This window comes from Mytilus galloprovincialis, chromosome 9 (genome assembly GCF_965363235.1).
Source record: "Mytilus galloprovincialis chromosome 9, xbMytGall1.hap1.1, whole genome shotgun sequence".
Classification (NCBI taxonomy): Eukaryota; Metazoa; Mollusca; class Bivalvia; order Mytilida; family Mytilidae; genus Mytilus; species Mytilus galloprovincialis.
In genome coordinates, this window is record NC_134846.1 from 68,901,566 (window position 1) to 68,929,401 (window position 27,836).

The 27,836-nt window shown below is 31.1% G+C and overlaps 1 protein-coding gene across 4 annotated transcripts in view; it reads left to right on the forward strand.

Annotated features, from left to right (window-relative positions):
• LOC143045769 (dynein axonemal heavy chain 3-like) overlaps positions 1–27,836 on the forward strand; it is a 61,459-nt gene that overhangs the window by 2,014 nt on the left and 31,609 nt on the right. For all 4 annotated transcript variants that reach the window (XM_076218500.1, XM_076218501.1, XM_076218502.1 and 1 more), the window contains exons 2-37: positions 3,488–3,586; positions 4,301–4,484; positions 4,691–4,753; positions 5,514–5,565; positions 5,875–6,052; positions 7,893–8,082; positions 8,515–8,590; positions 9,025–9,144; positions 9,574–9,699; positions 10,258–10,453; positions 10,966–11,145; positions 11,776–11,912; positions 12,167–12,272; positions 12,584–12,762; positions 12,990–13,083; positions 13,658–13,748; positions 14,255–14,445; positions 14,826–15,057; positions 15,785–15,996; positions 16,486–16,577; positions 17,256–17,370; positions 17,580–17,750; positions 18,235–18,497; positions 19,137–19,338; positions 19,524–19,730; positions 19,986–20,100; positions 20,538–20,733; positions 21,274–21,382; positions 21,671–21,961; positions 22,181–22,272; positions 22,981–23,335; positions 24,208–24,430; positions 24,750–24,880; positions 25,194–25,613; positions 26,310–26,471; positions 26,884–27,009. In XM_076218500.1, the coding sequence (XP_076074615.1) occupies positions 3,488–3,586; positions 4,301–4,484; positions 4,691–4,753; positions 5,514–5,565; positions 5,875–6,052; positions 7,893–8,082; positions 8,515–8,590; positions 9,025–9,144; positions 9,574–9,699; positions 10,258–10,453; positions 10,966–11,145; positions 11,776–11,912; positions 12,167–12,272; positions 12,584–12,762; positions 12,990–13,083; positions 13,658–13,748; positions 14,255–14,445; positions 14,826–15,057; positions 15,785–15,996; positions 16,486–16,577; positions 17,256–17,370; positions 17,580–17,750; positions 18,235–18,497; positions 19,137–19,338; positions 19,524–19,730; positions 19,986–20,100; positions 20,538–20,733; positions 21,274–21,382; positions 21,671–21,961; positions 22,181–22,272; positions 22,981–23,335; positions 24,208–24,430; positions 24,750–24,880; positions 25,194–25,613; positions 26,310–26,471; positions 26,884–27,009 (5,976 nt within the window). The remainder of the gene's footprint in view (positions 1–3,487; positions 3,587–4,300; positions 4,485–4,690; positions 4,754–5,513; positions 5,566–5,874; positions 6,053–7,892; positions 8,083–8,514; positions 8,591–9,024; positions 9,145–9,573; positions 9,700–10,257; positions 10,454–10,965; positions 11,146–11,775; positions 11,913–12,166; positions 12,273–12,583; positions 12,763–12,989; positions 13,084–13,657; positions 13,749–14,254; positions 14,446–14,825; positions 15,058–15,784; positions 15,997–16,485; positions 16,578–17,255; positions 17,371–17,579; positions 17,751–18,234; positions 18,498–19,136; positions 19,339–19,523; positions 19,731–19,985; positions 20,101–20,537; positions 20,734–21,273; positions 21,383–21,670; positions 21,962–22,180; positions 22,273–22,980; positions 23,336–24,207; positions 24,431–24,749; positions 24,881–25,193; positions 25,614–26,309; positions 26,472–26,883; positions 27,010–27,836) is intronic.

The window sequence follows — 27,836 nt, forward strand, 5'->3', positions numbered from 1 at the left end:
TAATTAAGTGTTGCTACTTTGCTGCTGATTTACTGTTCAAGATGGCCACCAGGATTTATTATTTAATTTATATGGGGCCAATATTAAATCAAATTTGGCCTCAACCATAACTTAAGAATATGTTCACTGCATCTATATTATGTACACTTCACTACTGAAGTATCTATATGATATATGCTTCACTTCTCTTCATTTATATCATCTATGCTGGAATTCTCGTTTTCTTTATAATATATATACATGTTCTGTATCTCAATGACTCAGGCTTAAAAATTACCAGTGAGAAGACTGCTATGTGATGTGATGTCAGTGAGACAACAGAACATAGACATGATAAAGTCCATAGAACAAAAATGTGAACAATTTAAAAGGATCACTCTAGGGCATTCAACAATGAGTTAAACATCTACCATAAATGAGGCCTGAGCGTGAAGATAGAATAGATAGAATGTGAAACAATTAGAATGAGGAAACCTGATATATGGCCTGATTATGAATTTATGCTACAGTTATGAACAGAATCAAACAATAAGTAAGGTAGTGGCCAATTACAACACCTGGATTGTGTCTATCCCTCTAGACCACTAGACCACCAAGACTGAACTTAGAAATGTTGGTGTTACTTTTCCTTGTCAGAAGAATCAGTTGTAGCCCAGTACATAATATACAATGTATAAAGCATGAGGATAGAATATAAATATAAAAATAAGCCACCCTGTTCTATATAATTATGTTTAATAAAGCTAAGCAGGATTTATAACTTTTTTCAATATTTTGATTCAATAATGTAATTAACATATATACATACGCTATAAATAGGGCTAGAAGGTTTTCTAAGGGGATATATTTGCAATAATCCAAGTAATTTATTTATTCATTTTCTCAACAAACAACACAAGTAGGTGAAGTAAAAGCTTGAGTCTACCCTAGTTATAAATTTCTGTTGACTGTGTAAAATTTAAATAAACAGCGTTATAAGAGGAATGTATATATAATACACATGTTTAGATAAAGCATAAATAAGCATGTTCAAGTTTTCAAAGTGTATAATCATTGCTCATTTATAATTTAATAATTATAATGTGTTAGGTATACCATTGGTTTATTTATACAATTATGTCAGGTAACAGTTAATCATTTATAAACTCAGTGCATGTAAATATTTTATTTGGTTTATTGTGAAATCTGGTTACTGAAAGAAATCCAAATAAGATAAAATAACAATTGAAATGTTTTGGCACTTTTCCAAATCCTTCTTTTCAATACCGGCATTTACTTGGCATTCATGGTACATTTAATTTGTATCTTATAAAACATGCTTGTTAAGTTATTGATTTCCAATCAGGATATTTTGCCAGTTTCATAATTTTTTATATGAATGATCTTTCTTCTCATAAACCAAATACATAGTTACAGAGAAGATATTACAACAATATATATAACATATATAAGACATAGCATGTGTGAAATACAAAATTAATATGATAAATATTTACACAAATGATAAATAAACATATAGCTGTATTAACCAGGAGGATAGACTTTCACAGAAATAGATTTAATAAATCTACAAAGTTTCTCAAGCTCAACAATATTTTGGGTTGAACATACTTGTTTGAATTTGATAACATTTATATTTGTATTACAATAATGTGGTAAGTATTTGCATCTTTCATCTTTGAAATAATTACAAGACATGATATAATGGTATTCATCACCAATGTCAGCTGAGCCACAAAGGTGACACAATCTTTCAGATCTTGGGATGTTGCGCCACCTTCCAGTTTCGATGGGCAAACAGTTATTCCCACATCTAAATTTACATAAGGTTATTAATAAATTAAATGGTAGTACTGATAAATAGTGTTCAAATTTAAAAATATTTTTGTACAATCTATAACACAGCCCCTTGGGCGAATTGTTCATTTCTGTTGACCATTCTTGAATGAACTGATCTCTTAATCTTTGCTGAACACTCAATACAACCCAACGTTTCTCAAATAAGTTGTGACTTTGCCATATATTTGACATTCCACAGTCATCAAAAATTTTCTTTATATATAATATCCATTTACTATCATAACCATAGTTATTGAGATTTACATATAACAGCTTATATAATAAACATGATATTTTGCTCTCTTTTCCTTCTTGTAAACGACACCAGAAATTAATCATACGTGACTTGACGGTAACAGAAATCGGACATCTTCCCAATTCCCCATAGACCATAAAATTGGGGGTTGAATTTTTTAACCTCAATATATGTTTGCAAAAACGCAAATGAACTCTCTCAAGAATATCTAAATTTTCGAATCCCCATATCTCACACCCATAAGTAAGTATAGGAACAATAGCCTTATCAAACATATCGAGTTGGCACTCGATCGACAAGTTATTTAATCTGGATTTTTTTATTACAGCATACATTGCTTTCATCGCCTGGTCACGAAGATATTTTCTAGTGGAAAGAAATGAGCCACTTCTAGAAAATATAATACCAAGATATTTATAACTACTGACTATTTCAATTTCATTTCCATCTATATTAAATAACAAGTTTCTAGGTATTCTACCTTTTGAGAATATCATAATTTTCGTTTTATTTATATTAATTTTCAATTTCCATTGTTTACAATATTCTGAAAATTTGTCCAACATACATTGTAAATCATGGCTAGATTCAGAAAGTAGTATTGTATCTGTAATATTTTAAGTATGACACTTTGGCCTCATTTAATAAAAGATATGTATTTGGGTTTTGGAATTTTAGGTTAAAACTTGAGTAATAAAAATATTTAGGTGATATGTTAACCAAAATATCCAGTAAACATGGTAAAGTGTACAAAATTATATGCTCATAATCTTGTATGGTTCATTCATTTGGATAAAAGAAAGGTTCTGTACTATAAATGAATGAATTCTAATAACTTATTTTACTGATTTCAAAATAATTTGAAGTTTTACCCCCAATAAGGGCAGTCTGCTGTTTAACATTAGGTGATGTATCAAATCTGAAACCAACGTTGAGAAAAGTGGGTTGTTTAATTTTTGAAACCTTCAAAATTTTTCCTATAGTTTGTTGTTTTCCTTTGAAATCTGATCTCAACTTCACTCCAGACTCCAGTGAAAGAAAATTGTTGATTTTTACACAGTACTCATAATTTGACGTTGATCTTTGTTTTTCAGTAGTTAGTGCAAGTCTGTATTTTTAAAAATGGACTGTCAGACACGGGGCTGGGCAATACTCATAAAACACATATTTTGCCAACACTGACCTGTCATAAAGTTGAAATTAGTAACTAGATATACATGTATGTGTTACATACCACATGTCTCATTATACCAAATCTTCTTATTTTTATATTACTGTATTGTAATTGTCTTAATAGTTATCAAAAGTACCAGGATTATAATTTTATACGCCAGACGCATGCTGTTTTATTTGATATATAAAGAATTCATTAGACTATTATTTTAATTTCAGTATGTTGAAACTCCAGTGCAGAGCTGCAGTAAGACCAGAGGGTTACCTGGCTTGCCACCTCTTCCTACACATTCCAAAGAACAATCAGATCTATACAAGGTATCATATTTCAGAAATATTATATGGCAAAATACACACTAAAAGTCAATAGAAACATCCAATTATGTGGTATGACTGGGTTGAGAAATGCAAAAAGATAAACTATCTTTAGTATTTATTTTTCAGACTGAAATGATCAGCAGGTTTTTTATTTGGTCAATATTTTGACTCACTTTTGTACTTTTTATGTTTTCAAAAAAGGAATAAAAAAAAAAGAGTCAGTTTAATAATTAAGAGTTAAGACATTGTTTAAGAGAAACATGTTTGAGTAGGAAAAGGGGATTGAAAATAAAGGGTTTATGTTAATGTTATTGATTAATTTAAAAAAAAAATGATATTGATAAAAGGGGAACATGAATAAACATTCTTTTTATTGCATTGCTTTTGTGGAAATCTACTTTGTTGTTTAAATGGAGCCAAAAGATTTGTCTTTGACAAGTTTTTATTCCATGGCTATATTCATAGTTACTGATACATGTCCTTTCAGACAGTGATTTACCATGATTGCTGTGAAACATATGTGTTCTTATGTTTGAATTTCAGTAAGTAGAAATCCTAAATTTTCATAGCTGAAGCAGTTTAGACATTTTTACATATCCACCCTTTTTGCATTAATTTGGCACTTTGCATTTATAATGCATGAGTATTTGTCTATTCTTTTCACCCGAGATGGAATTCTGTTATTAACAGTTATTGTTTCTTCCTTGTGTATAGATTGTTTTGCGGAACAGTGAGCATCCACCGATAATGAAGGGTACCTCATGGACTCTAGCTGCTCCATTCAAAGAAGAGCGATATCATCGGACACCAAGTGAATCAATCGCTAATAATTATACACCGTCAGCATGTGATTTAAAGATGAAAGATCTTCCCAAACTGCAAAGACAGAAAACAAAATGTAAGTATATTGATATTGATATTAGAAATTAATTGCACGTGATTTAACTTTATATGAAAATAATATAAGATAAAGGTTCCTGAATCTTAAGGCATGGAATTTTCATTAATGTTTTCTATAATTAACATTTGACCTACTACTGTACTAAAAAATTATTTATTGAAATACAGAATGAAATGTTTTTAACTGAATTGACTGGATTTCAGACCTGGAAGATCAGATTTATTCTGGTATTTATACCAAGAAAGAACTGCCACCTATTGATGATGGTAAAGTGTAGACATAGTTGTGTGAAGAGTGTGGTGTAGTAGCTATTGTGTTTATTTGCTATATATGTCCAAAATTCTCTCTGGCTTGAAAACCTTGTACATTGTATTTACAAACTGTTGTTTCCTCTACCGAGAGGAATTTTATGGTGTTTTTTTAACTAAACTTCCACCAGAGGGCATTTTTATGAAGGAATATTTTGTTTGCACATAAGTGGTATTGTTATTATTTGCCAAAGATTAAAAAAACAATTACAGATAGAAGAGAGATTTATATTATTCAATGTATGGGTATTCTAATTTATAGTGCTTATTTAAAGCATATAAAGTGGGAAATATTGTATTCAGTTAGATTGCTTTACCCCTAGTATATTATTGAAGAGTTTTGAAAGGTGATGGTAGCAAGTGCTTGTTTTGTGTGCTGTGCTTAGAGATAATTTCAAAGAAACCTATTCAGAATACAGGGAGAATTATATTATCATGAGATTTTTGTATTTAGAATCCAAAATTTACCTATCTAAATCAGATATATATTTTTAACATATAAAATTATATGCTCATAATCTTGTATGGTTCATTCATTTGGAAAAAAGATATTTTAAGTAAAAGCAAAATTTTGTGTTAAAAAAAAACCTTTAAGAACAATCTCCTGCATCATTCATACAAAGATACTTATGTTCTAAACAAGGGGGTTTGGTAAAGTTGAAAGAGAACTGCTATGAATTCATTTGATAATGAAGTTTTTTCTATTATAAATTTTCAGTATTAAAGAAGAAAAGTCCAAGAAAATCACCAAGAAGTCCTACATTTAATGGGTAAGCTTTTTTCATATAAGAACCATCCGAAGTTGTGAAAACTATTCTGCTCACAATTTGTTTACCCAGCTTCATTGTTGGTACATGTATATAAGTTTATAACAAAAAGCAATATTTTCAGCAAACATTTTTGTATTAAAATAAAGTAATGTAAAATTACTATAGATGATATCATTTAAAAATTTAAATTCTAATTGTTCTTGGAAATGCACATAATTTATCAGTATGAGACCACTTTTTTAGATGGCCTAATGAAGATTTTGTTAACTTTTTCTCAATATAAATGCTATGCTATTGTTTGGATTATAGGACTGCCAATGGTGTTAATGGAACAAATGGAGTGAATGGCCATGATGTGTTACCAGACATTGGAACAGAGATACCACCTAGTAGACCATTCACACCTAATGAACAACTAGACATAATGAGAGCTTTTGAGGATCATGAAATAACAGAAACAGGAGAACCCTCTAGCAGAGACGAGGAAGTAAGTTTTAATTATACATAATATTATCATTTCTATTGTTCAGAAAATAAATATTAATACTTCTATTTTTGTAATGAGTGTTTTGTTTTTTTATAGAGATAATATGAGGCAGGCATTTCCTGTAAATGGGGACGAAGTCTGTATGAATTATTTTTTTGTAACTTAAATATTTGTTAAAAAAAAAGAAACGGAAATATCGTAACGTTTCCGATTTTGGTTCTGTTGTTACGGATTTTAGTTGTGACATTATTTAAGTTATGACGTCATAAGCAATGTAAACAAAGAAACGCTATCATCAGGTAACGTTTTTTTGTCGAGCCTGCAACTTTTGTTGCAGAAAGCTCGACATAGGGATAGTGATCCGGCGGCGGCGGCGGCGGTGTTAGCTCACTTCTTAAAAGCGATATATTTTAGAAGGTGGAAGACCTGGATGCTTCATATTTTGTATATAGATGCCTCATGTTATGAAGTTTCCGTCAGTCACATGTCCATTGTCCTTGACCTCATTTTCATGGTTCAGTGACCACTTGAAAAAAAGTTCAGATTTTTTGTAATGTTAAATTCTCTCTTACTGTAAGTAATAGGATAACTATATTTAGTATGTGCGTACCTTGCAAGGTCCTCATGCCCGTCAGACAGTTTTCACTTGACCTCGACCTCATTTCATGGATCAGTGAAGAAGGTTAAGTTTTGGTGGTCAAGTCCATATCTCAGATACTATAAGCAATAGGTCTAGTATATTCGGTGTATGGAAGGACTGTAAGGTGTACATGTCCAACTGGCAGGTGTCATCTGACCTTGACCTCATTTTCATGGTTCAGTGGTTATAGTTAAGTTTTTGTGTTTTGGTCTGTTTTTCTCATACTTTATGCAATAGGTTTACTATATTTGTTGTATGGAATGATTGTAAGGTGTACATGTCTAGCGAGCAGATTTCATCTGACCTTGGCCTCATTTTCATGGTTCAGTGGTTATAGTTAAGTTTTTGTGTTTTGGTCTGTTTTTCTCATACTTTATGCAATAGGTTTACTATATTTGTTGTATGGAATGATTGTAAGGTGTACATGTCTAGCGGGCAGATGTCATCTGACCTTGACCTCATTTTCATGGTTCAGTGGTCAAAGTTAAGTTTTTGAGTTTTGGTCTTTTTATCTAATACTATATGTCATAGGTCAACTATATTTGGGTGTAGGGAAATATTTTATGATCTATATGTCAGTCGTGCAGGTTTTATTTGACCTTGACCTGGTTTTCACGGTTCATTGCTCAGTGTTAAGTTTTTGTGTTTTGGTCTATTTTCTTAAACTATAAGCAATAGGTCAACTATATTTGTTGTATGGAAGCATTGTTAGCTGTACATGTCTGCCTGGCATATGGTTCAACTGACCTTGACCTCATTTTCATGGTTCCTGTTAAGTTTATGTGACAGTCGTAATAAAGCTTTGTATTTAGGATTATCAACATAATATCAATGATTAGTAAAGAAGGCGAGACATTTCAGTGTGTGCACTCTTGTCATATCAAGGAATTATTAAAAATGAAATTGGTATTGCGTCCCTTCCTAGTTTATACTAGACTGATAAATATACATTTTACTCAAAGTTTCATACAAACGAGACCGGAAAAAGGAAGTACATTGTAGATTTCTGCGCAGGTCCGGAAATTAAAAAACGCGACAAAAAAAATTGAACGATTTTGAGTTCATTAGTACAAAGAAAATATCAGGAAAATTTTCCCGATTTTTTTTTTTTTATTAAATTTTCTACTGTTATTGGGGACTTCGTCCCCATATTACCATTGCATACACAAGACTTTATTTTGAATGTTTTGTTTTTTACAGAGATATTACTATTACATACAGAAAGGTGTCAAGAGGCAGATGTTAGCTGCGCCTCATCCTGACACAATGAAGAATATCAGATCTCTAGTTCCTCCACCACTCTTATCTAGTACCTCTCTAACACCTATGGTACGAGACCTGACAGAGGAAGTGCAGAAAGATTATGAGTTCAGTTTGAGGAAAACCATTGGTAAAACTATTGTTAATTTTGTTATTATTAAGTATTTGACCATATAGAAATCATGTCGGAAATTATTTTTATATTTTCTGTGGAATACTGGAAATAAAAACTTTATACTGAATTTGCCTTTAAGGTAATCCAAAATCTTATAATTTTATAGAATGCTTTCTCCCAATAACACTTGATTTGTGTATTTCATGATACACCCAAATGCATGCATCTGATATACAAAAGTTAATATTTGCAGCCTTCTTATGAACACAATTTCAAATATGTATGGTTCTTATGTACACTAGTAATGAACTTTTATTTAGTACCAAATTCATTGTACATTCTTTCGGTATACTGGATCTATTGCAGTATATTACGAACAGGAAGCCTGTGTCACTTTTAATGTTGTGTTTTGCATTTATTTCAAATAAGAATTATTGATAATTTCAGTTGACTACATTTTAAAAGATCCAACAGAAAAAGAAAGACTGCACATTGCATGGACACCAAAGCCTTTCCCTCACAGGTAAATAAAGTAGAAGATGTTTTGGCTAAATATTTATGATTGGAAAGTATTTTTCGTGCTTATTAATAAGATGTGTTTGTTTCAGATATAAAAATAATAAGATGTGGTATGGATGCCAATTAGACAACTATCCAGGTCATCAATGAGAAATACCCATACTGTAAAAGTTTCTCAAAATGACAAATGTATTGAATTGACCTGATGCTGGATAAGATATATTATAGGGGCTTATTGTGATCAAACTTTCCCCTTTTTATGATAAAAATAAAGTTTATAATCTTAATGTATTTCACTTTTAGAGGATTTTAAGTTAATTTCATTTTTAAGATAACTTTTGTGTATTTTTAATCTATAATGAAATTTTAGATGGATGTACAGAGCAAATTATGTAAACACAAATCTTTGTATTGAATGTTTCTTTATTATATTCATAGAGTCATTAGAGCTCCAGTTCCATGGCATGATAGCTATAGAAACATGAAAGACACAAATAGGATCCATCTGTTTATCACAAATCCTATAATGTTAAAACTGCAGGATATTTGGTTTGATGAGTAAGTTTTTGTTTGATTTTAAAGTTCATTATTTTCGATGTAGACATATTTATGATAGTCTGACTATTGATGTACTGTAGCATAAGCATTCATGAAAGAGTTAAGGAGTCACTATTTGTTGGTTTATGTTGAGATTGTTATTGTATAAAAGAAAAGCTGATATAATTCTTTATATTTTAATTCAAACAAACATGGAATTGAACTAGAATCTGAAATTCCTGTGATTTATCTGATCATGAAGTGGAAAGTAAGGAAGAAAATAGTTACAGTAAAGCTTATATTAAAAAATTAATCTATCATTTGTTATTATTTGCAGGTACATTTTGTACTATAAATTCAAATGTTTTCGATCTGGCTGTTAGAAATAAAAATGACTGATCCATTAACTAATTCATTATCCTGTTTTAACAACCATTTGACTTTTTACAGATTTAATGAATTGAGATTTGTAAACCTGAAAGAACTAAATGAAGCAGATTTACCTTTGTTACCCTCAGAGTTTGAATCTTTGGTTAAGAAACAATGTTGGGAAGCACATGAAGTTCTGAGGAAAAGGTAGGACAGTATTTATCTTAGAAAAAAACTTGTTTAATTAATTATTTACCACCAATACATATACATAATCATCATCACACACAATGGGTAAAGCTCAAAACACTTTTACTTTTAAGCAAAGTATCAAGAAGTACCTAACACAACCCTGATAAGAAATGTTTGCTACAATTTATTTGTATATTTTCTATTTTTTATTTTCATTTGATTTTTTGACTACATGTATACATCTTAAACAGCATTATATCTTATGTTAATAACAACAATACATTGAACTACATGAGTGCAAATTAACTATGTGTATTATTATTATTATTATTAGCATACATGATTTCGTCTAGATATACATTGTGAAGTACTATGTATGTTCTGGTAGGAGTCTTATAAATAGTTTAACCCAAACCTTTTTTATACATTTATATATAGAATAAGGAAAAGCCAAGTCTATATGTTGTTTTTTTTATTTTATAGATAAGTACAAAAAATGCATTAAACATTTATTGATTTCTCTTAAAAAAGTGAAAACTTTGACTTTGCTAAACTGTTTTCCCACTCTTTTAGCTGGATTCCAAACTGTGCCAAGTTATTTGTTGAACACAATGAATTATGGGAAGACCTTGTGCCTCCAGATGATGATGAAAACACAGAACTTGTTGAGGAATTCTTTGCCTGTGTTGCAGGTCTGATGTCTATACAACTGAGAGGAATGGTCATCAATTCTCTCGCTGACTTCCTCAAATTCTTTGCAACTCACAAAGTAAGTATATTTGATAAATTTATCACCATAGAATACAACTTTGGTTATATAGCTGTTTCTATTATTCCATTTTAAAAAAATTTTAACAGAGCTCTAAAAAAAATATAAAAATGTTTATAATAAAGTGTTTAAAGATGATCATTAGTGTTCATTGATAAGACCATATTTAAGCTTGTCTTCAGCTCAAATTTAGACAGAAAAAAACTTCTTAGTCCTATCAAGGTGGTAATGCAGTTTTAACAAAAGACTCCAGCCATGTTATCCACAAAGTTTCTGTTGTCTGATAATTACTGTCACAAGAAAATGATGTCTTCTCATAACCTATCGGATTGATATTCAATTATTGCTGAACAACAAAATTTCCTCTTTTTTCTCTTTCCTTTCTTTTTAATAGAATTGATAAATGAAAATGAGATAAGTAATATAAATTTTAGTTAACATTTGTAGATTTCTCTATATATCAAATTTTATAGCCTGTAGGATTACATTTTGGTTCTATTCTTGTATTTTAGGAAGGAAATGATTTTGAAGAACCATTTGATGAACTGAAATACTTAGAGACATCAATGATGATAATTAAATTAAAAATAGAAGAACCTAAGATTATTTTTGATCCTGCTTTCAAAGAAATAAGAGACATTATACTTAGATGTTTCTCTGAGATTGTGGCTAGTGGGGACGGATTAACAAGGGTAAATATTGACTTATTCTAGTTACTCTACTGTAAACTATCATTGTGAATGAACACGTGTTTCTGGTAAAAATGTTAAAGCACAAATGTTTGATGAAGCAAACACAATATGATACTGTAGAGACTGTATACATACAATTATTTGTATAACAGCATGTACAACCGCAATACTTATGTTGGTAATAATCCTGATCATATACCTTTATCTTGTTTGTCATCAGCTATCGATAACCATGATTTTACGCTCATTCAGTCTGTCAGAGGCTTTCTAATGGGGATTTTAATAAAATAAAAGAGTTAATTACATGCAGGTGCAAGAGAAGATAAAAAGAAAATTTAATTATTCAGCATTTGAATCAACACATAAGGTTTAGTCCTCTGCTAATTATTAGTATTATTTGATTTTTGTAGACCCCTTAGTTTAAATGTCTATAACCATGATAATTGATAATCATGAGCGTGCCAAGAAAACAATCTTGTCCACGCTGTTATGAAAATGATTCTAAAAGATCAACGAAGTTTGAAATTATTGTCATACAAATTTTTGGGCAGAGAAATTTTAATTTACAATTTTAATTTACAATATTGACTTTTATTTCATATTTTTAAACTTTTACATGTAATATTATAGGTTGAATGTGAGTTGTTTCCAGACATGAGAAGTAAGAAGTTACTGTTGAGAACTGTCAAGATTGAGGAATCTTTAGTTGTAGAATATGTAGACAAAGCTATGGATATATTCAAAAATAACACTGTGGGACCACAGAAGTAAGTCAACATTTCTAGAGTATATTTAATGGACAGTATTGTTGTCAAGAACTTTTAAGCTTAATTATACAACTAATTGAAAATTTCAAACACTATGTATAAGAGCTTTGACTATTAAATGAACAAACAACTCAAACTAATTCACAGAATTTTTACATTTCACAGGTTTAATCTTATGGTTTTTGGTACATACTGCTATGTAAGGTTTTTTTTACTTGTTGATTATGACATGAAGACATTTTGTGCATTTCTAGGTATTTGAACACATACAAGAAGTATGCTAACTTACTCAACAATGAGGCTGAGCAGGAAGTTGCTGCCTTCCTCAGAGAAGATCATTCAATTGAAGCTTATAAACAGGTATGTTTCATATCAATGATATAAAACTTTGCTTAAGACTTATAAAAGGATTATTTTATATGCCAATTTCCTCAAGGAAAATCACTTGATCAGAACTTACAGACAGGTTTTTCCATGATTAGTCGTTATTTTGAGTTTTTGGTAATAATTTTGTAAAAATTTGTCACATTGGAAATGTGAGATTTTTTCTTATATATCTGTCTATATTTTCTTTCAATAAAATCACTGAATCTATTAAATTGGAATAAATAGATTGAAAATAAAATTCTTTTGTAAGCAGTTTACAAATACATTAATAATTTGTGTTACAGAAAATCATAGCCTTTAACAAACTAAGAGAAGAAATAGCTTTATTGAGGATAACTGTTCCACTGAGTATGTTCTGTTTGGACTGTGTAGCATTGAATGATGACCTGTGTGGTAGAGCAGAAAGACTGAAGGATAAACTGGTCACCAGACAAATTGATGATAACAGAGACATGAACAGAGCGTATGTATTTATTTTTAAATAAAAGAGTTGAGACAGTATTAACTTTTTCGGTTTCAATCTTACAATTTTTAAAAAGAATTTTATAATATTAGCACTAGAACCCCCTATAAAATGCAAGATAAGTACAAATTCACTTGTTGGTTAATAATAGCTGTAGGATGAAATTTTTTGGAAAGGATATTGAACGAAAATCAATCAATCAGTATATGACGTATCTTTTATTTTAGTTTGTGTGAGAAATATGACAAAATGGCAGATAAAGTAAATGAAACACCCAAAACAACACAAGAACTTGTGGAAATACAGGAATACTTGAAAACAGTAAGTAAAACCTTATCATCACATTGCTTTAAGAAAGTATAAACTTAGATGATGTGTTCCTCTTTTTGTTGAGCCTTCGACTTTTGTCAAAAAAGCGAGACATAGCGATCCTTAATTCTCTCATCGGCGTCGGCGCCCACAAATATTCACTCTGTGGTTAAATTTTTTAAAACTTTAATAACTTTCTTAAACTATCCTGGATTTCTACCAAACTTGAACAGAAGCTTGTTTATCATTATAAGATAGTATCCAGAAATAATTTTGTGAAAAAAAAAATCCTGTTTATCCGAATTTTAATTATAAATCGAACTTAGTCTTTGTATCAGTTAACATAACATACAGTCTTCAGTTAAAAATCTTAAAACATTTATAAGATTCATAAGGTAAGCGAGACACTGGGTTCCGCGGAACCCTTACAAATTATTTGATAATTTTATTTAAAGTCAAAAACTAGTATTACAATTTAAAGGTTAATGAGCAAGTGAACACTTTTTGAAACTTTCTAATCTAGTATTGCTGAGTAATAAGATGTTTCTTTGTTTTTAGCTTATGTTTATTTTATTTGCCCTTTTAGTCCCAGGAGGTGACAGTGTACAAACTAAAAGATGATATAGAGGATGCCAAGGATCGGCTTATGTTTCTGTTGGATTATGCTATTTATCCAAGTAAGTTATCTTCCTCTTAAGGTCATTTAGACTTGATACTTCATTTCTGAAGTAATCTATATGTCTTCCAAAATAGGAGAGAAAAATAACATATAAAAAAAGAAGATGTGGTATGATTGCCAATGAGACAACTCTCCACAAGAGACCAAAATGACACAGAAATTATCAACTATAGGTCACCCTACAGCCTTCAACAATGAGCAAAGCCCATACCCCATAGTCATAAAAAGACCCCGAAATGACAATGTAAAACAATTTAAACGAGAAAACTAACGGCCTTATTTATGTAAAAAAAAAAACATACTTGTTATTACAAAAGAAACATGTTTGTATAATGATAAAGATTTCCAATCTTTGTTTAACTTTATGTTATTTTGACAAGGTATGATAAATTTTTGAAATATTTTTGGTTAGTTTAATAATTCATAATCATATAGAGCTAAAAGATGGTAGTAGAAAAAAAACTAATTGATGCTATATGTAACAACTTAAATATCTTTTAACAGCTGAAGACCAGAAGTTGAACACACATGTATTCCACTGGCCAGATCATATAAAGAATGTGTTTGAGATAGCACAGAAGATTATCCTTAGTAAGAGAGATTCTATTGAAGATGAACTAAAGAGCAGGGTTGCCAAGTTTGAGGAGAAATTGAATGATATGATGAAAGAAGTGGAATCGTTCAAGAAGAAAGAAGTAAGTTTGACTTTTCAAAAATATGAAAGAACAAAATTTTTCCAAATAATATATGGTAATTTTGTTATGAGTGTGAAAGAATAAAAATATAACTGATAATGTTAATTGATTAATTTTAATAGTATTAAAATGATGACAATCAAATTGCTATATAAGAAGAAAAGTAGAGACACAATTTGAGGCTTATTCAGCTCTGTAAATTCACAGAAAAGGAAAAAATGGAAAATTTTATTTCTCTAATTTAGAAGATTTATACTTTCTATAATCTGTTGATAATTTTATAGCCTTTTGTTTGGTTCAAATGTTCCCAATTCTTCATAGGATCAAATTCAATTAGGACATAACAAAATTAAAGATTGTTATTCTTGTCTATCTTTTAGTTCCTCAGTGAGGATGCCATGAGAAACAACACTGAACAGTTGGCTACACTAGATACAAACTTAGTAGCAGCACGTGATGAACTAGAGGGTATCAATGATGAGGAGACATTACTAGAATGGGAACAGAGTTTCTTTCCTCAGTTACAGCAGATGTTCACCATGAAAGAACCATATGAAAAACTATGGAATACTGCCTATTCCTTCCACCAGAAACATGAGAAATGGCTTAATGGTAGGTTGTTAGAACATTAAGAACAATATAAAAACTGTTGAGAACCATAAAAAAAAATTATGGAATACTGCTTATTCCTTCCACCAGAAACATGAGAATGGTCCTCATTGCTCTTCAACTTCGTACTTTATTTGGCCTTTTTAACTTTTTTGGATTCGAGCGTCACTGATGAGTCTTTTGTAGACGAAACGTGCGTCTGGCGTATATACAAAATTTAGTCCTGGTATCTATGATGAGTTTATTTATTAATGGTAGGTTGTTAAAACATTAAAACCTTAAAAAAAAACTATGGAGTATATGCAGTGACCATGCTTTGTACTAGGTTCACATACATAACCTGAATTTTACTTATACACAAAGGAATAGTCAACAGGAAGACATGTCTTGTGCTGAGTCTGCTGACACATTATTCTGATTGGAGTTAACAAGTCTTTGCTTTTATTCTTAATATACTGCATGCTTTGAATAGTGGAGATGAAGTTTGAACAAATTTTTCAAAGTGTTTGATTAGACCTGATAGGATCAAACCTTGACCCCACACTCTGTATAAGCACTGTTGTGTTAAAATAATGTATAAATATCTTGACCAAGTTACAATTGCTCATAAATAGTTTGAAATAAGGATGGTTAATTATTTTAATGACACAGGAAAATAGCATGTTGTGTTTTGTTTTGTTTTTATCTGATTTTGTAAAATGTAAAATTTTATGAATTAAATATGTTTCAGGAGCATTCCAGGATTTGAATGCTGAAGAAATAGAGAATGATGTGGGAGACATGTGGAGACAGATGTACAAGTTAACAAAGACATTCAATGATCAAGCTGGACCTCGTAGAATAGCTGATAATGTCAGAGGGAAAATTGACAAGTTTAAACAGCATCTACCAATATTATCCACAATCTGTAACCCTGGAATTAGGGAGAGACATTGGCAGAGGGTGGGTTTAGTTTAACAATTTATTGATTACCAATGATATATTTCCTTAATTGGATGCCCTCAGTGCCCCTTTCATTAGTGAAGGAAAAGGGATGCATCATGTGTTTGTCTGTCCAAATTTAGGGCCAAATTAACTAAGCATCTGCATGACAGAGATGAATGCTATTTGTCGATTTATCAACATGTTTTTAGTGGTAAAAAGTGGCCATACAAATTGGATGATTTGATCAATATTTTATAAAGGAGCTGAAAAAGTTTTTTGTGACTCAAAGCAATAACAAGTAATCTACCATTGATATTTTGTCATAATCAACATCTTTAGTAGTTGGAACTTTAGTCCTTTAATAAATTAGTTTACCTCAACCTTTATTCACTGAATGAATGAAATGCAATGAAAGATTTGAATGTGAGTAAAAATCATATTAGCTCCTCCATATATTATGACGCATTATTAAATGGCCTAACTTATGTATTGAAATTTTTTTGACAGATGAGTGAAATAGTAGGGACAGATATCAGACCAGTTGAAGGAACTTCACTCAGTAATATGTTAGAGTTTGGTCTCACTAAATTCCTGGCACAGTAAGTATTAACATCATGTGTCATATAGGTTATGAAAATTCAAAGATAAAGATTCAGAAAGATAAAATGTAATTGAGGAATTATGCAAAATACAGGAAAAACAGAATGAAAACATCTTAAATCACCCCATGTTCTTTATGTTATACAGAGAACTGAAGAAAACTCAATAAATCAAATGTTAAGAACACATAGAAAGTTTGATGATTGGTAAACAGCGCTGAAGATCTTTTTACTTGCAAAATATTGAAACAATTACAATGGAGTTACTAGACAAATATAACCACCATGAACAATGTTGATACACATATCTTCACTTAACCCTTTCCTCCATAATGACGCCTTTTGACGCCACCCCCTTTACTTCATAATGACACCTTTTGACGCCTGCATTGTGCTTCAGTTGAAACATCTTGCCTATGAAAATCTGTATCAGACTTAACAAAAGTTTGTATCCAATATAAAGAAGATATTCATGAGAAAATCTGACTGGAATTTCATTGATGAAAAATTTGTTTTTGCAATGCATTAATACTTTAAACATGATGATTTTTTTTTTATTGAAAATATCCTATGCAAATCAAGTATGTAAAAAAATATATTCCATGGAGGAAAGGGTTAAAGATATGAGTAAATAAAATATTGAAGTAAAGATCTTAACTAAGAACTGGTTATTTTCAGATTGGAAGACATAGGAGCATCTGCAGCAAAGGAGTTCTCTCTAGAAAAAGCTTTGGAGAAGATGAAGATTGAATGGAAAGACATGGCCTTTGAGTTGATTCCATACAGAGAAACAGTAAATCACATTATCTATAGTCTGAACATTTTTCAAACATAGAATGTCAAAAATTTGATAATATTTTTAAGTCATTGTCCCTTTTGGAAAAGAATTGACAGGGTAAAGGAAAGCATAACAAATGGTTAAAATCAAAAGGAATGAAATTATTTTTTAAGACAAATTTATATCTGCAATGACATACTGAGGCCTAATTATTTCCTTTTCAGGGAATCAGTATTATGGCTGCACCAGATGACATACAAGTACTGTTAGATGATCATGTTGTGAAAGCTCAGACCATGAGAGGTTCTCCATTCATTAAACCATTTGAAGTTGAAATGAAAGAGTGGGAAGAAAAGTTGGTACTGATGCAAGACATCCTTGACGAATGGCTCAAGGTAAAGATGATAACTCAGTTCTAAACTTGAATGCATGACTTCCTTTAAAACTTCCTTTTTAAGTTTTGATAGATATGTTTATATACATATGTTAATGCTTATAGTTTTATGGTGCTGATTTAGTTTCAGATGTGGCAAAAGAAACACTTAACTTATACTATGAATTCATTATTATTCCTAGAATACTATTTTTTTGATGGATTTCATGGGTACAGTTGAACCACAAGTTAACTGTTTAGCTAAGAACATATTTTCTGTAATCTTGTATGCAGACTTATGTATACAAATATCTATGTAAATATTTTTTCTTCTTTAGTCCACTAAAATAGATAGCCAGGAAAATAAATGAATGAATAGTAATCGAAATCTTTAAAAAATATATTTTTCCTCATGATAGCTAACCTATATAATGATAGTGTAATTTCTGAAATAACCCTTTATGTGAAGACAAGATAGCCATAACATTAATTGTATGATATTACAGTGTCAAGCCACGTGGTTGTATTTGGAACCTATCTTCAGTTCAGAGGACATTTTAGCTCAGATGCCTGAAGAGGGTCGTAAGTTTGGCATTGTAGACAGTGTATGGAGAGACATCATGACTGAGGCCATCAAAGATCCTAACTGTCTGGTAGCTACATCTCAGAATAACATGTTGGGACGTCTGAGAGATGCTAACAACCTGTTAGATGAAATCCAGAAAGGATTGAATGCATATCTAGAGAAAAAGAGATTGTACTTTCCAAGGTAAGATAACCTGGGTGTTTTTGTATGGTCAGGGAAAAACTGAATATAAGCTACTGTATTTTATGTATATGTATACTATGGTTGAAGTACCTTGACCTATAATGGTTTACTTTTATAGATTGTGACTGGGATGGAGAGTTGTTTCATTGGCACTGATACTACATCTTCCTTTATCTATGACATTTAAAATCTTATATAACAGTATTTGAAACTTAAAGTCTTAATGTATATGAATTTTAAAATCTGTTGGAGAACAGCAGTTGTACCCATTTTTCTTAGTCTCTTGTAATCTTAGAACTAGAGGTACTTTGTGGTCAACTGATTATAGGTCAACTGATTACTGTAAATTCAGAAATTAATGTGTTCTTTTATTATTGCGATTTTGGCGACTTTATTTTTTGCTATAGTGAGAAAAATCCTGTTTAATTCATATAAAAACAAATCAAAATGTGAATTTACAATACACTACATAATTATTTGATGAGCAACATACCAAGTCTATTGATCAGCTTTTCTTAATGATCACATGTAAGAAACTTTTTAAATCTTGTTGGAGACAATTTTAGAAGTAGGATTGGGTTTTCTTCTTTTTAAAGAAGTTGAATTGACCTATCAGATATTGTCTTCTTTGTCTTTCAGATTTTTCTTCTTATCAAACGATGAGTTATTAGAAATCTTGTCTGAGACAAAAGATCCAATGCGTGTGCAGCCTCATTTGAAAAAATGTTTTGAGGGTATCAGTAAACTGGAATTCACAGAAAACCAGGAAATTGTAGGCATGGTCTCAGCAGAAAAAGAAACTGTACCTTTCTCAACAAAGATCATACCTGCAAAAGCAAATGTAAGTTTCTGGAAGTTTTGCATTTTTCATCATGCATAATGTACAAATGTAATTTTAGTTACTGGAACTGCCTCCCACATTAGCATATAGATAGATAATTTAATAACTTATTTTTTTTTTAATCAATAATTTTTTGGTGTAATTTTTATATCATGTGTAAACTTATGTATCTGTTTCCATGACAGGGTATGGTAGAGAAATGGTTGTTACAAGTAGAAGATGTTATGATGAGCAGTTTACGTAAAGTTATAATGGACTCTAACGCTGCCTACAGTACAACACCTCGTAATCAATGGGTAGTAGACTGGCCAGGACAAGTTGCCATCTGTGTAGGCTCTATATGGTGGACATCAGAAGTAACAGAATCAATGAAGGAACCAGATGGAGTAAAGGTTTGTGCTTTGCATTGTGCTTTGAAATATTTATTTCTAGTAACATAATGTGTTAAGGATCTTGATCAATTTAAAGTTATGCACTTTGTTATGCTGTTGTGGATTTGTTAAATTAAAAACAAGAACAAATTTCAGCTTTTAACTTGAGCAAACAAGCTCCTTGATTAAAACCTGATGTTATAGAGTTTGTAGATATATACAACAGTAGAAAATTATAATTCCTGTTTTTATTAAAAAGTATATTCTCTTTCACAGAAATACCATTTAAAGTGTAACGGCCAGATCGACCAAATTGTCCAACTGGTGAGAGGTAAACTAGATGCTGGAATCAGAGTTACCCTGGGAGCTTTGACTGTAATTGATGTACATGGTAGGTTTTCATGTGATGTTTTATCAAAAATATGTTAATTTGGTTTACGATATGAGGGTTGTGTCACAAAATATTCATATAAATACAGCTAGTATGTTAATTTAAAGGGTTCATGGGTTCATACAATTCAATTGCTGAGAAATGAACACTTTTTACTTAATAGATGTTTTATAAACATAATATGGGCATGGTTAATATGAAAGGTACATTGATGGAATGAAAGGTTTACAATTAATATTGAAATATAGTGTTCCCTTCAATTATCAGACTGGAAGGTATGCTCGCATTTGAAATTTCTTACATTTTAACACTTTTCTGACATTGAAACAGCAACCCAATAAAACAAAATATTCAAATTTCAACATATAGTTACCAACAAAAATCAAACAAAAGATGTATTAACTTGAAAAATAAAAAGATTTATTACTATTTTTCAGCTCGTGACGTTGTTGCGCAGATGGCTAAAGACAATGTATGCAGTCCCTTTGATTTTGATTGGCTAGCTCAGTTACGTTATTACTGGGAAGATGATGTGATTGTTAGAATGATAACAACAGATATCAAATATGGTTATGAGTATCTGGGTAACTCAGGACGTTTGGTCATTACACCACTGACAGACAGGTGTTACAGGTAAGTCTGGATTCCTATCATGATCAATATCTTTTCAGTTAGTTGATGTCCTGATTTCTGGTATCATGCTTTTTTCTGTGAGTAAGTTGAATATTTTAATGACTTATAAATCTTGATTTTTGTCTGTGTTCTGATCTCTATTGTTGAAAAAGCAGCTGTATGTTATTCTAACACATTGGGAGGTTTATGAATGCAAAACTCCTACAGTTTCCAGATAATGCTTCCTTAATTATATTCAGAAATTGTGTTAGTTTCTGACATTAAACATTATCTGTTTGACTTGTGCCTTACACAATTTGTGTTTATGCAAATAAATATGTTTATACTAAACATTGTATGAAATTGGTTGCTGATTAGACAACTATCCACCAGAGTATAAATAAAGTGGTAATTTAAGTAGCAATTTAAGACCACTGTTTCGTCCTTCAACAATGAGAAAAACAAATGCAGTATAATCAGCTATTAAGGCACCCACATAAATCAATTCAAACAAGAAAAGTAACTGCCTTATTTGTAACAAAACAATTGTGGTGTTTTCAGAACTTTAATGGGAGCTCTGAAGTTGTTTCTTGGTGGAGCCCCTGAAGGTCCAGCAGGTACAGGGAAGACAGAGACTTGTAAAGATTTAGCCAAAGCTGTTGCCAAACAGGTAAAGTTATCTCATAACTTCTATTTCAAAGTTCCAAGTTAATTTTTTCTTAACAGATTTCTTTTTTTCAGCATTTTAACATTGTGAAAAAATAATATAGAGCAAGACTAGTGTAATTAAGGAAACTTTCAGTTAGTTAAGGTTTTTTGAAATTTTTCTAGAGATTAATATATTTCAAAGATTATTACAACTGAAATTTTATTTAGAAGCTAAAGTGTTTTCTTTGTTTAATTCGTGTAAATTATTTTTTTTAGATGATACCCTAATTCCTATCTGTTTGTATTTCAGTGTGTGGTATTCAACTGTTCAGATGGTTTGGATTACAAGGCAATGGGTAAATTCTTCAAAGGTTTAGCCCAGGCTGGTGCATGGGCATGTTTTGATGAGTTTAATCGTATAGAGTTGGAAGTATTGTCTGTAGTGGCTCAACAAATTCTTAGTATCCAACAGGCTGTAGCAGCAGGACTAAAGAGATTTATATTTGAAGGGACAGAATTAGCTCTTAATCCTTCCTGTACATGTTTTATTACCATGAACCCTGGTTATGCTGGCCGACAGGAGTTACCTGATAACCTTAAGGTTTGTATTTAAACATTATAAAAACCACAAAAGTATCTAGTGGTCAATAAGTACTAAATCACCTAAGTTTAGACAAGTTCTAATTAAAGATGAAAGAGACAACAAACAAATCTTCCTTTTTTTATTTCACTGAAAGAAACATAAAACTATATTTAAGAGATACATATCGTAAGTCAAATAGTTATTATATATAAAAAACATTGAATCAATCTATTTCAGGTATTATTCAGAACAGTAGCTATGATGGTGCCAGATTATGGTATGATAGGGGAGATCTCATTGTACTCTATGGGATTTGTAGATGCCAGAAGGTAAGATATAGATATTTACCATGGATAGTGCTTAGATTGTAGACGGTGCTACATTTACTTTTTATCTACATTTCAGCTTGATTTTCAAAGATGTGTGAAACATATTTTTATGCCCCATTTATGGACATTATGTTTTCTGGTCTGTGCGTCTGTCAGTTCGTCCATCCATCAATTCCGCTTTAGGTTAAAGTTTTTGGCTAAAGTTTTTGGTCGAGGTAGTTTTTGATGAAGTCAACTTTAAACTTAGTACACATGTTCCCTTTGATATGATCTTTCTAATTTTAATGCCAAATTAGGGTTTTACCCAAATTTCACGGTCCACTGAACATAGAAAATGATAGTGGGGATGGGGCATCCATGTACTATGGACACATTCTTGTTTTTTTTTTTAAATCTATGCACCAAAGACCATGAACAAAAGTGTAAATAATTACAGGTCTCTGTATGGCCTTCAACAATGAGCAACACACATACTATATTGTAAGCTATTAAAGGCCCCAGGATGACAAGATTTGAAAAATTATAACATAGAAAACTAACATTGTGAATTAAGTTAAGCCATGTTATGTCCGATAAGCTGTTTTACTAAAGAGAAATCATAGATGATGAAATGATAGATTTTATGATGATTTTTCTTACATTATTTTCTTAACAGAATGGTTGAAAAGCTTCAGTATTCTTTATTTTTATTTGAACTTTCGATTTCAGTTTGGCAAACAAAATTGTAGCAGTATACACATTGTGTTCTGAACAATTGTCATCACAGCACCATTATGATTATGGAATGAGAGCTGTCAAATCTGTATTGACTGCTGCTGGTAACCTCAAACTGAAGTACTTAGAAGAAGAGGAACCAGTCCTTCTTCTAAAAGCCATCATGGATGTCAATCTTCCTAAATTCTTAGCCCAGGACGTACCTCTGTTTGAGGGTATTATTTCAGATCTGTTCCCTGGTGTGGAATGCCCTAAGCCTGATTATGGTTTATTCATGGAGGCGCTTAAAGACAATACAGTCAAGAGGCATCTACAACCACATCCTTGGTTCTTGGATAAAATTATTCAGGTGATAATTGTTATAATTATTTACTGTAACTTTCATAGATGCCAACCATTACTATTTTTCCGTAGTTTTTCCGATTTTGAGATAAAAACTACACTATTACGGTCAAAGTCGAATAGTTACGGATTCCCAATCAGCGCCGTTCAATTTTGTAAAACACGGATTTTTATCATTACTTTTCCGTCCTGGTCCGGTATTTAGAAAACGCAAATGTAATACTTCTGGTTTCTCGGGAGTTATCCACCTATTGTTGGGAACTAACTGACTTCCAAAGAGGCAAACTTGCATTTTATGAAGTAGCTTTCCCCCTTTCTATACTTCTCCTGGACAAAATCGAAAATGTATGAGTCTAGAACATCTGAACAATTAATGAATGGAACTCATGCTACAGACAACATGTTGAACGACAAATTTTAGTGCACATTATTTTGCAACCACTCGTTAGTAATTTTTATTGGTAAATGCACATTTTTGAATGACTACTGAAAACTTTTCAAAAATACGGAAAATTTGATAGTTTGTTACTGATTGTGTCAAAAGGGGGTTGGCATCTATGAACTTTTGATGACATTTTTTAAGAGTTATTTTAGTAAGTAAATTATTCATTACAGATAATGTCCATAATTTGAAGCTATAATTGCATTCATGCAATATGCTAAAATGTTGCATATCAAATTTTTTGAGTGAATAATAATGTTGCTATGCAATATATTCATTTATTCCAGTAGCCATTTATAGATATGATATGTTCCATTGACACATCTTAGGTCCTAATACAATAATACACATAAAAATGTAAGTTTGCTATACAGGCTCAGAGCCTTTTCAATGTTTTCATGATTGAAAATTAATGAAATGAATAATGTATTTGACAGGTATATGAGATGATTTTGGTACGGCATGGTTTGATGATAGTAGGAGAACCATTAGGTGGTAAAACACAGGGATGGCAAGTGTTAGCCGATGCCCTCTCAGATCTACATGCCTCAGGACAGTACCCTGAGTTTAAGACAATATACAGAATAATCAACCCTAAAGCTATCACCATGGGCCAGCTGTATGGATGTTTTGATCCCGTATCTCATGAATGGACTGATGGTATTATATTTATTTAATTTAATTGTAATTTGCATGTTTGATATTCTGCTTCGAGCTTGAATTTTTACCAGGATTTGATCATACATTTGTGTGATAAGAGTTGAATGATAAGTTGAGACACAAAAAAAAATAAAGAAGAGTTCTTTGTTTTTATGGACTTTTTTACTAAAACTTTACAGCATAAACTAAACATGAAATGTACCTGTTTTTATAGCATTTGTGCAGATATTTGTAATGCAACTATTTAAAAGTCAAATGATTAAAAATTATCTAATATTGCAAATTTTAGATGATCATAAGACATATTTTTATGTTCCAGGTGTACTTGCTAATACATTCAGAGAATATGCCAGTAATCCAAATGAAGACAGGAAGTGGATTCTATTTGATGGACCTGTGGATGCTGTGTGGATAGAAAACATGAACACTGTATTGGATGATAACAAAAAGGTTTAGAAATTTCTATTTATTTTTTACAAAAAACATTCTTCACTATCATTATGTATAAAAATGTATTAAAAATAGGATTTAATTTAGAAAATTTCAAACTGTTCTATATCCAAGAACTGCACATTAAAGTTACAATCTTATGACAATAAGGAAAGAGACCGTGAAAAATAAAGGATAGCAGATAATGACAGTGGTTATATTGATAGTCTTTTTATAGACAATGTAAAATGAATTGCTGATGTAACATCAAGTGATCAGTGATTGTTATTATGAAGTGAGATATCTAAAATGACTGTATTGTGTTTTTTTACAGCTGTGTTTGATGAGTGGTGAAATCATTCAGATGTCTAATGTTATGAACCTGATATTTGAGCCTGCCGATTTAGAACAGGCTTCCCCTGCTACCGTCAGTAGATGTGGTATGATCTACTTAGAACCCCACCAGCTGGGCTGGAGACCATTTAAAGAATCGTACATGATGTATGAACTTCCCCATAACTTATCACAGGAGGATAAAGACCTAGTGAATGACTTGTTTGAGTGGTTAATTGACCCATGCTTATACTTTATTCATAAGAAATGTAAAGTGTTTATGACGACATCAGACATGCATCTGGTTCAGTCTTTGATGAGGCTGTATACATGTCTATTGGACGAGATTAAAGATACATGTGTCAAAATGGAAAAAAGTGATGGAGAAGAAGAACAAACAGATATACTTACTAAACAACAGGTACAGTTTTATATAAGAAATATTTCAGTGTTCATTTGTGTTTATATTTCAATAATTTAATTTTGGATGTAACACGTCTTCTTATTGACTGACAGTGTTATGTCTATCAGCTCGTAGATGTAAAAAAAAATATTGTGCCCGTGATGTCATCAACATGTTTTCCTAGTTTGCTCACGGCTTGAAATGGAATTTAGAAGTTAATTATTAGGAATGACTATAATATTTTAACTGTCTATTCGAAATAACATCAAAAATGTGGTGCACACTTTGAAATAAGACTCTATGCGGGTTATTCAGTGAACACAACATTTTTGATGTTATTTCTTCACAGACAGAAAAAATATTACAGTCATTCCTAAATAAAACAGGAAATAAAGTTGAGGAAATTGTGATTTATGTAGCTCCTACTGCTCTCAAATATCCTCACAACTAAAAAAAATATTGCTTGGTTTGGCAAATAAAAAGAAGAAGAAAATCACATGATGTAAATTAATATTGGAAATAAGAAATACAAATCAACAAATATGTATGGATTTCACACTTTAAATTTGGAAAACTATTATAATGGGAGTTAAAAATAAATTTCTATACAGTATTAATTGAATGATTATGCATTAACTTACTTTTTTTTGCTGAAGAATGTCATTTGTTATTTTATTTATACTAAGAGATGACAATAACTGGTTTATATTTCAGATAACATTATGGTTACAAGGATTGTTTTTGTTCTCCTTGATCTGGACTGTAGGAGGAACTATTGCTGATGATGGACGTAAACTGTTTGATACGTTCTTCAGAAATATTGTCAGTGGTGTAGATCCTGATCATCCAAAACCAAAGTCAATCAAAATTACAAAGGTTTGTTTACAATAAAATACAATCTAAAAACTGACTGCCTTAAGTTCTGGAATCTCATTATACTTGCAAAATATTTCTAGCATCAAAATTACCAAGGTTTGTTTTAAACCTGTCACTCTATATAAAATTACCAAGGTTTGTTTTAAACCTGTCACTCTATATAAAATTACTGCATCTTGTTCTGGAATTTCTCTTTTTACTTTTCTTGCGTAAAATTGCTGTGTTTTGACATGCTTCACAAGATCAAATTGCTCACACATAATTTGAATATTATTTTTTAAAAGTAGAACATATAATTTATGTAGTTTGCCATTTTATTTGTAATATAAGTTACATGATGGTTGATAAATTATGCGGTAACATTTAAAAATTCAGTGCATAAATAAAACTATTTTTTGTTTGATGATTTCAGAGTAACATGATTCCAGAGAGATCCTCAATATATGATTTCTGCTTTGAGAAGAAAGCCAGTGGTAACTGGATTGAATGGATGGACACATTAGATAAAAATAAACTGATAATTCCAAAGGATGCAAAGGTAAGACTATCTACAACAAATGGAAGTTTTTAATTACCTTCACTGGCTATACCGCGGTGCATAACCATATATGCCACTTCTGGCAGAAACGGCTACTGCCACCAAAACCAACGGCGACTTTCGGCGTTTTTACTATGATGGACTCGGACGAAGATCCGAATAATGATGATTGAGACTAATCTGTTAGATACGTGGTACAATTGCTGTGTCTACGGAATCCTCGGATGTTTTTTTGTCATCTAGAAACCACTTATCCCAACGAACATGTATTCCTTTTATATTTGATTAGCATTTTAAACTAGTGACTATGTGCTGTGCAACTCTTTTTCCACCAAAATGATAATTATTTGTTAGTTATCTGTTGATAATTAGAACAGTATTAGCCATACTTACATGGTTTCGACGTAAACTTTCTTTTGTTAATAACAATTAGTGCATAATTCAAGATTTAAAGTCGAACTCCTTTCTTTTCAAAATTATAAGAAACGGACCCTTTCACCTAGATCAAATTACTGGAACCAGAACCATAATTTTGAAAAGGAAGGAGTTTGACTTTATATCTTGAATTATACACAAAATGTTATTAACCAAAAAAAGTTTACGTCAAAACCATGTAAGTATGGCTAATACTGTTCTAATTATCAATAGATAACTAATAAATAATTATCATTTTGGTGGAAAAAGAGTTGCACAGCACATAGTCACTAGTTTAAAATGCTAATCAAATATAAAAGGAATACATGTTCGTTGGGATAAGTGGTTTCTAGATGACAAAAAAACATCTGAGGATTCAGTGGACACAGCAATTGTACCACTTACCTAACAGA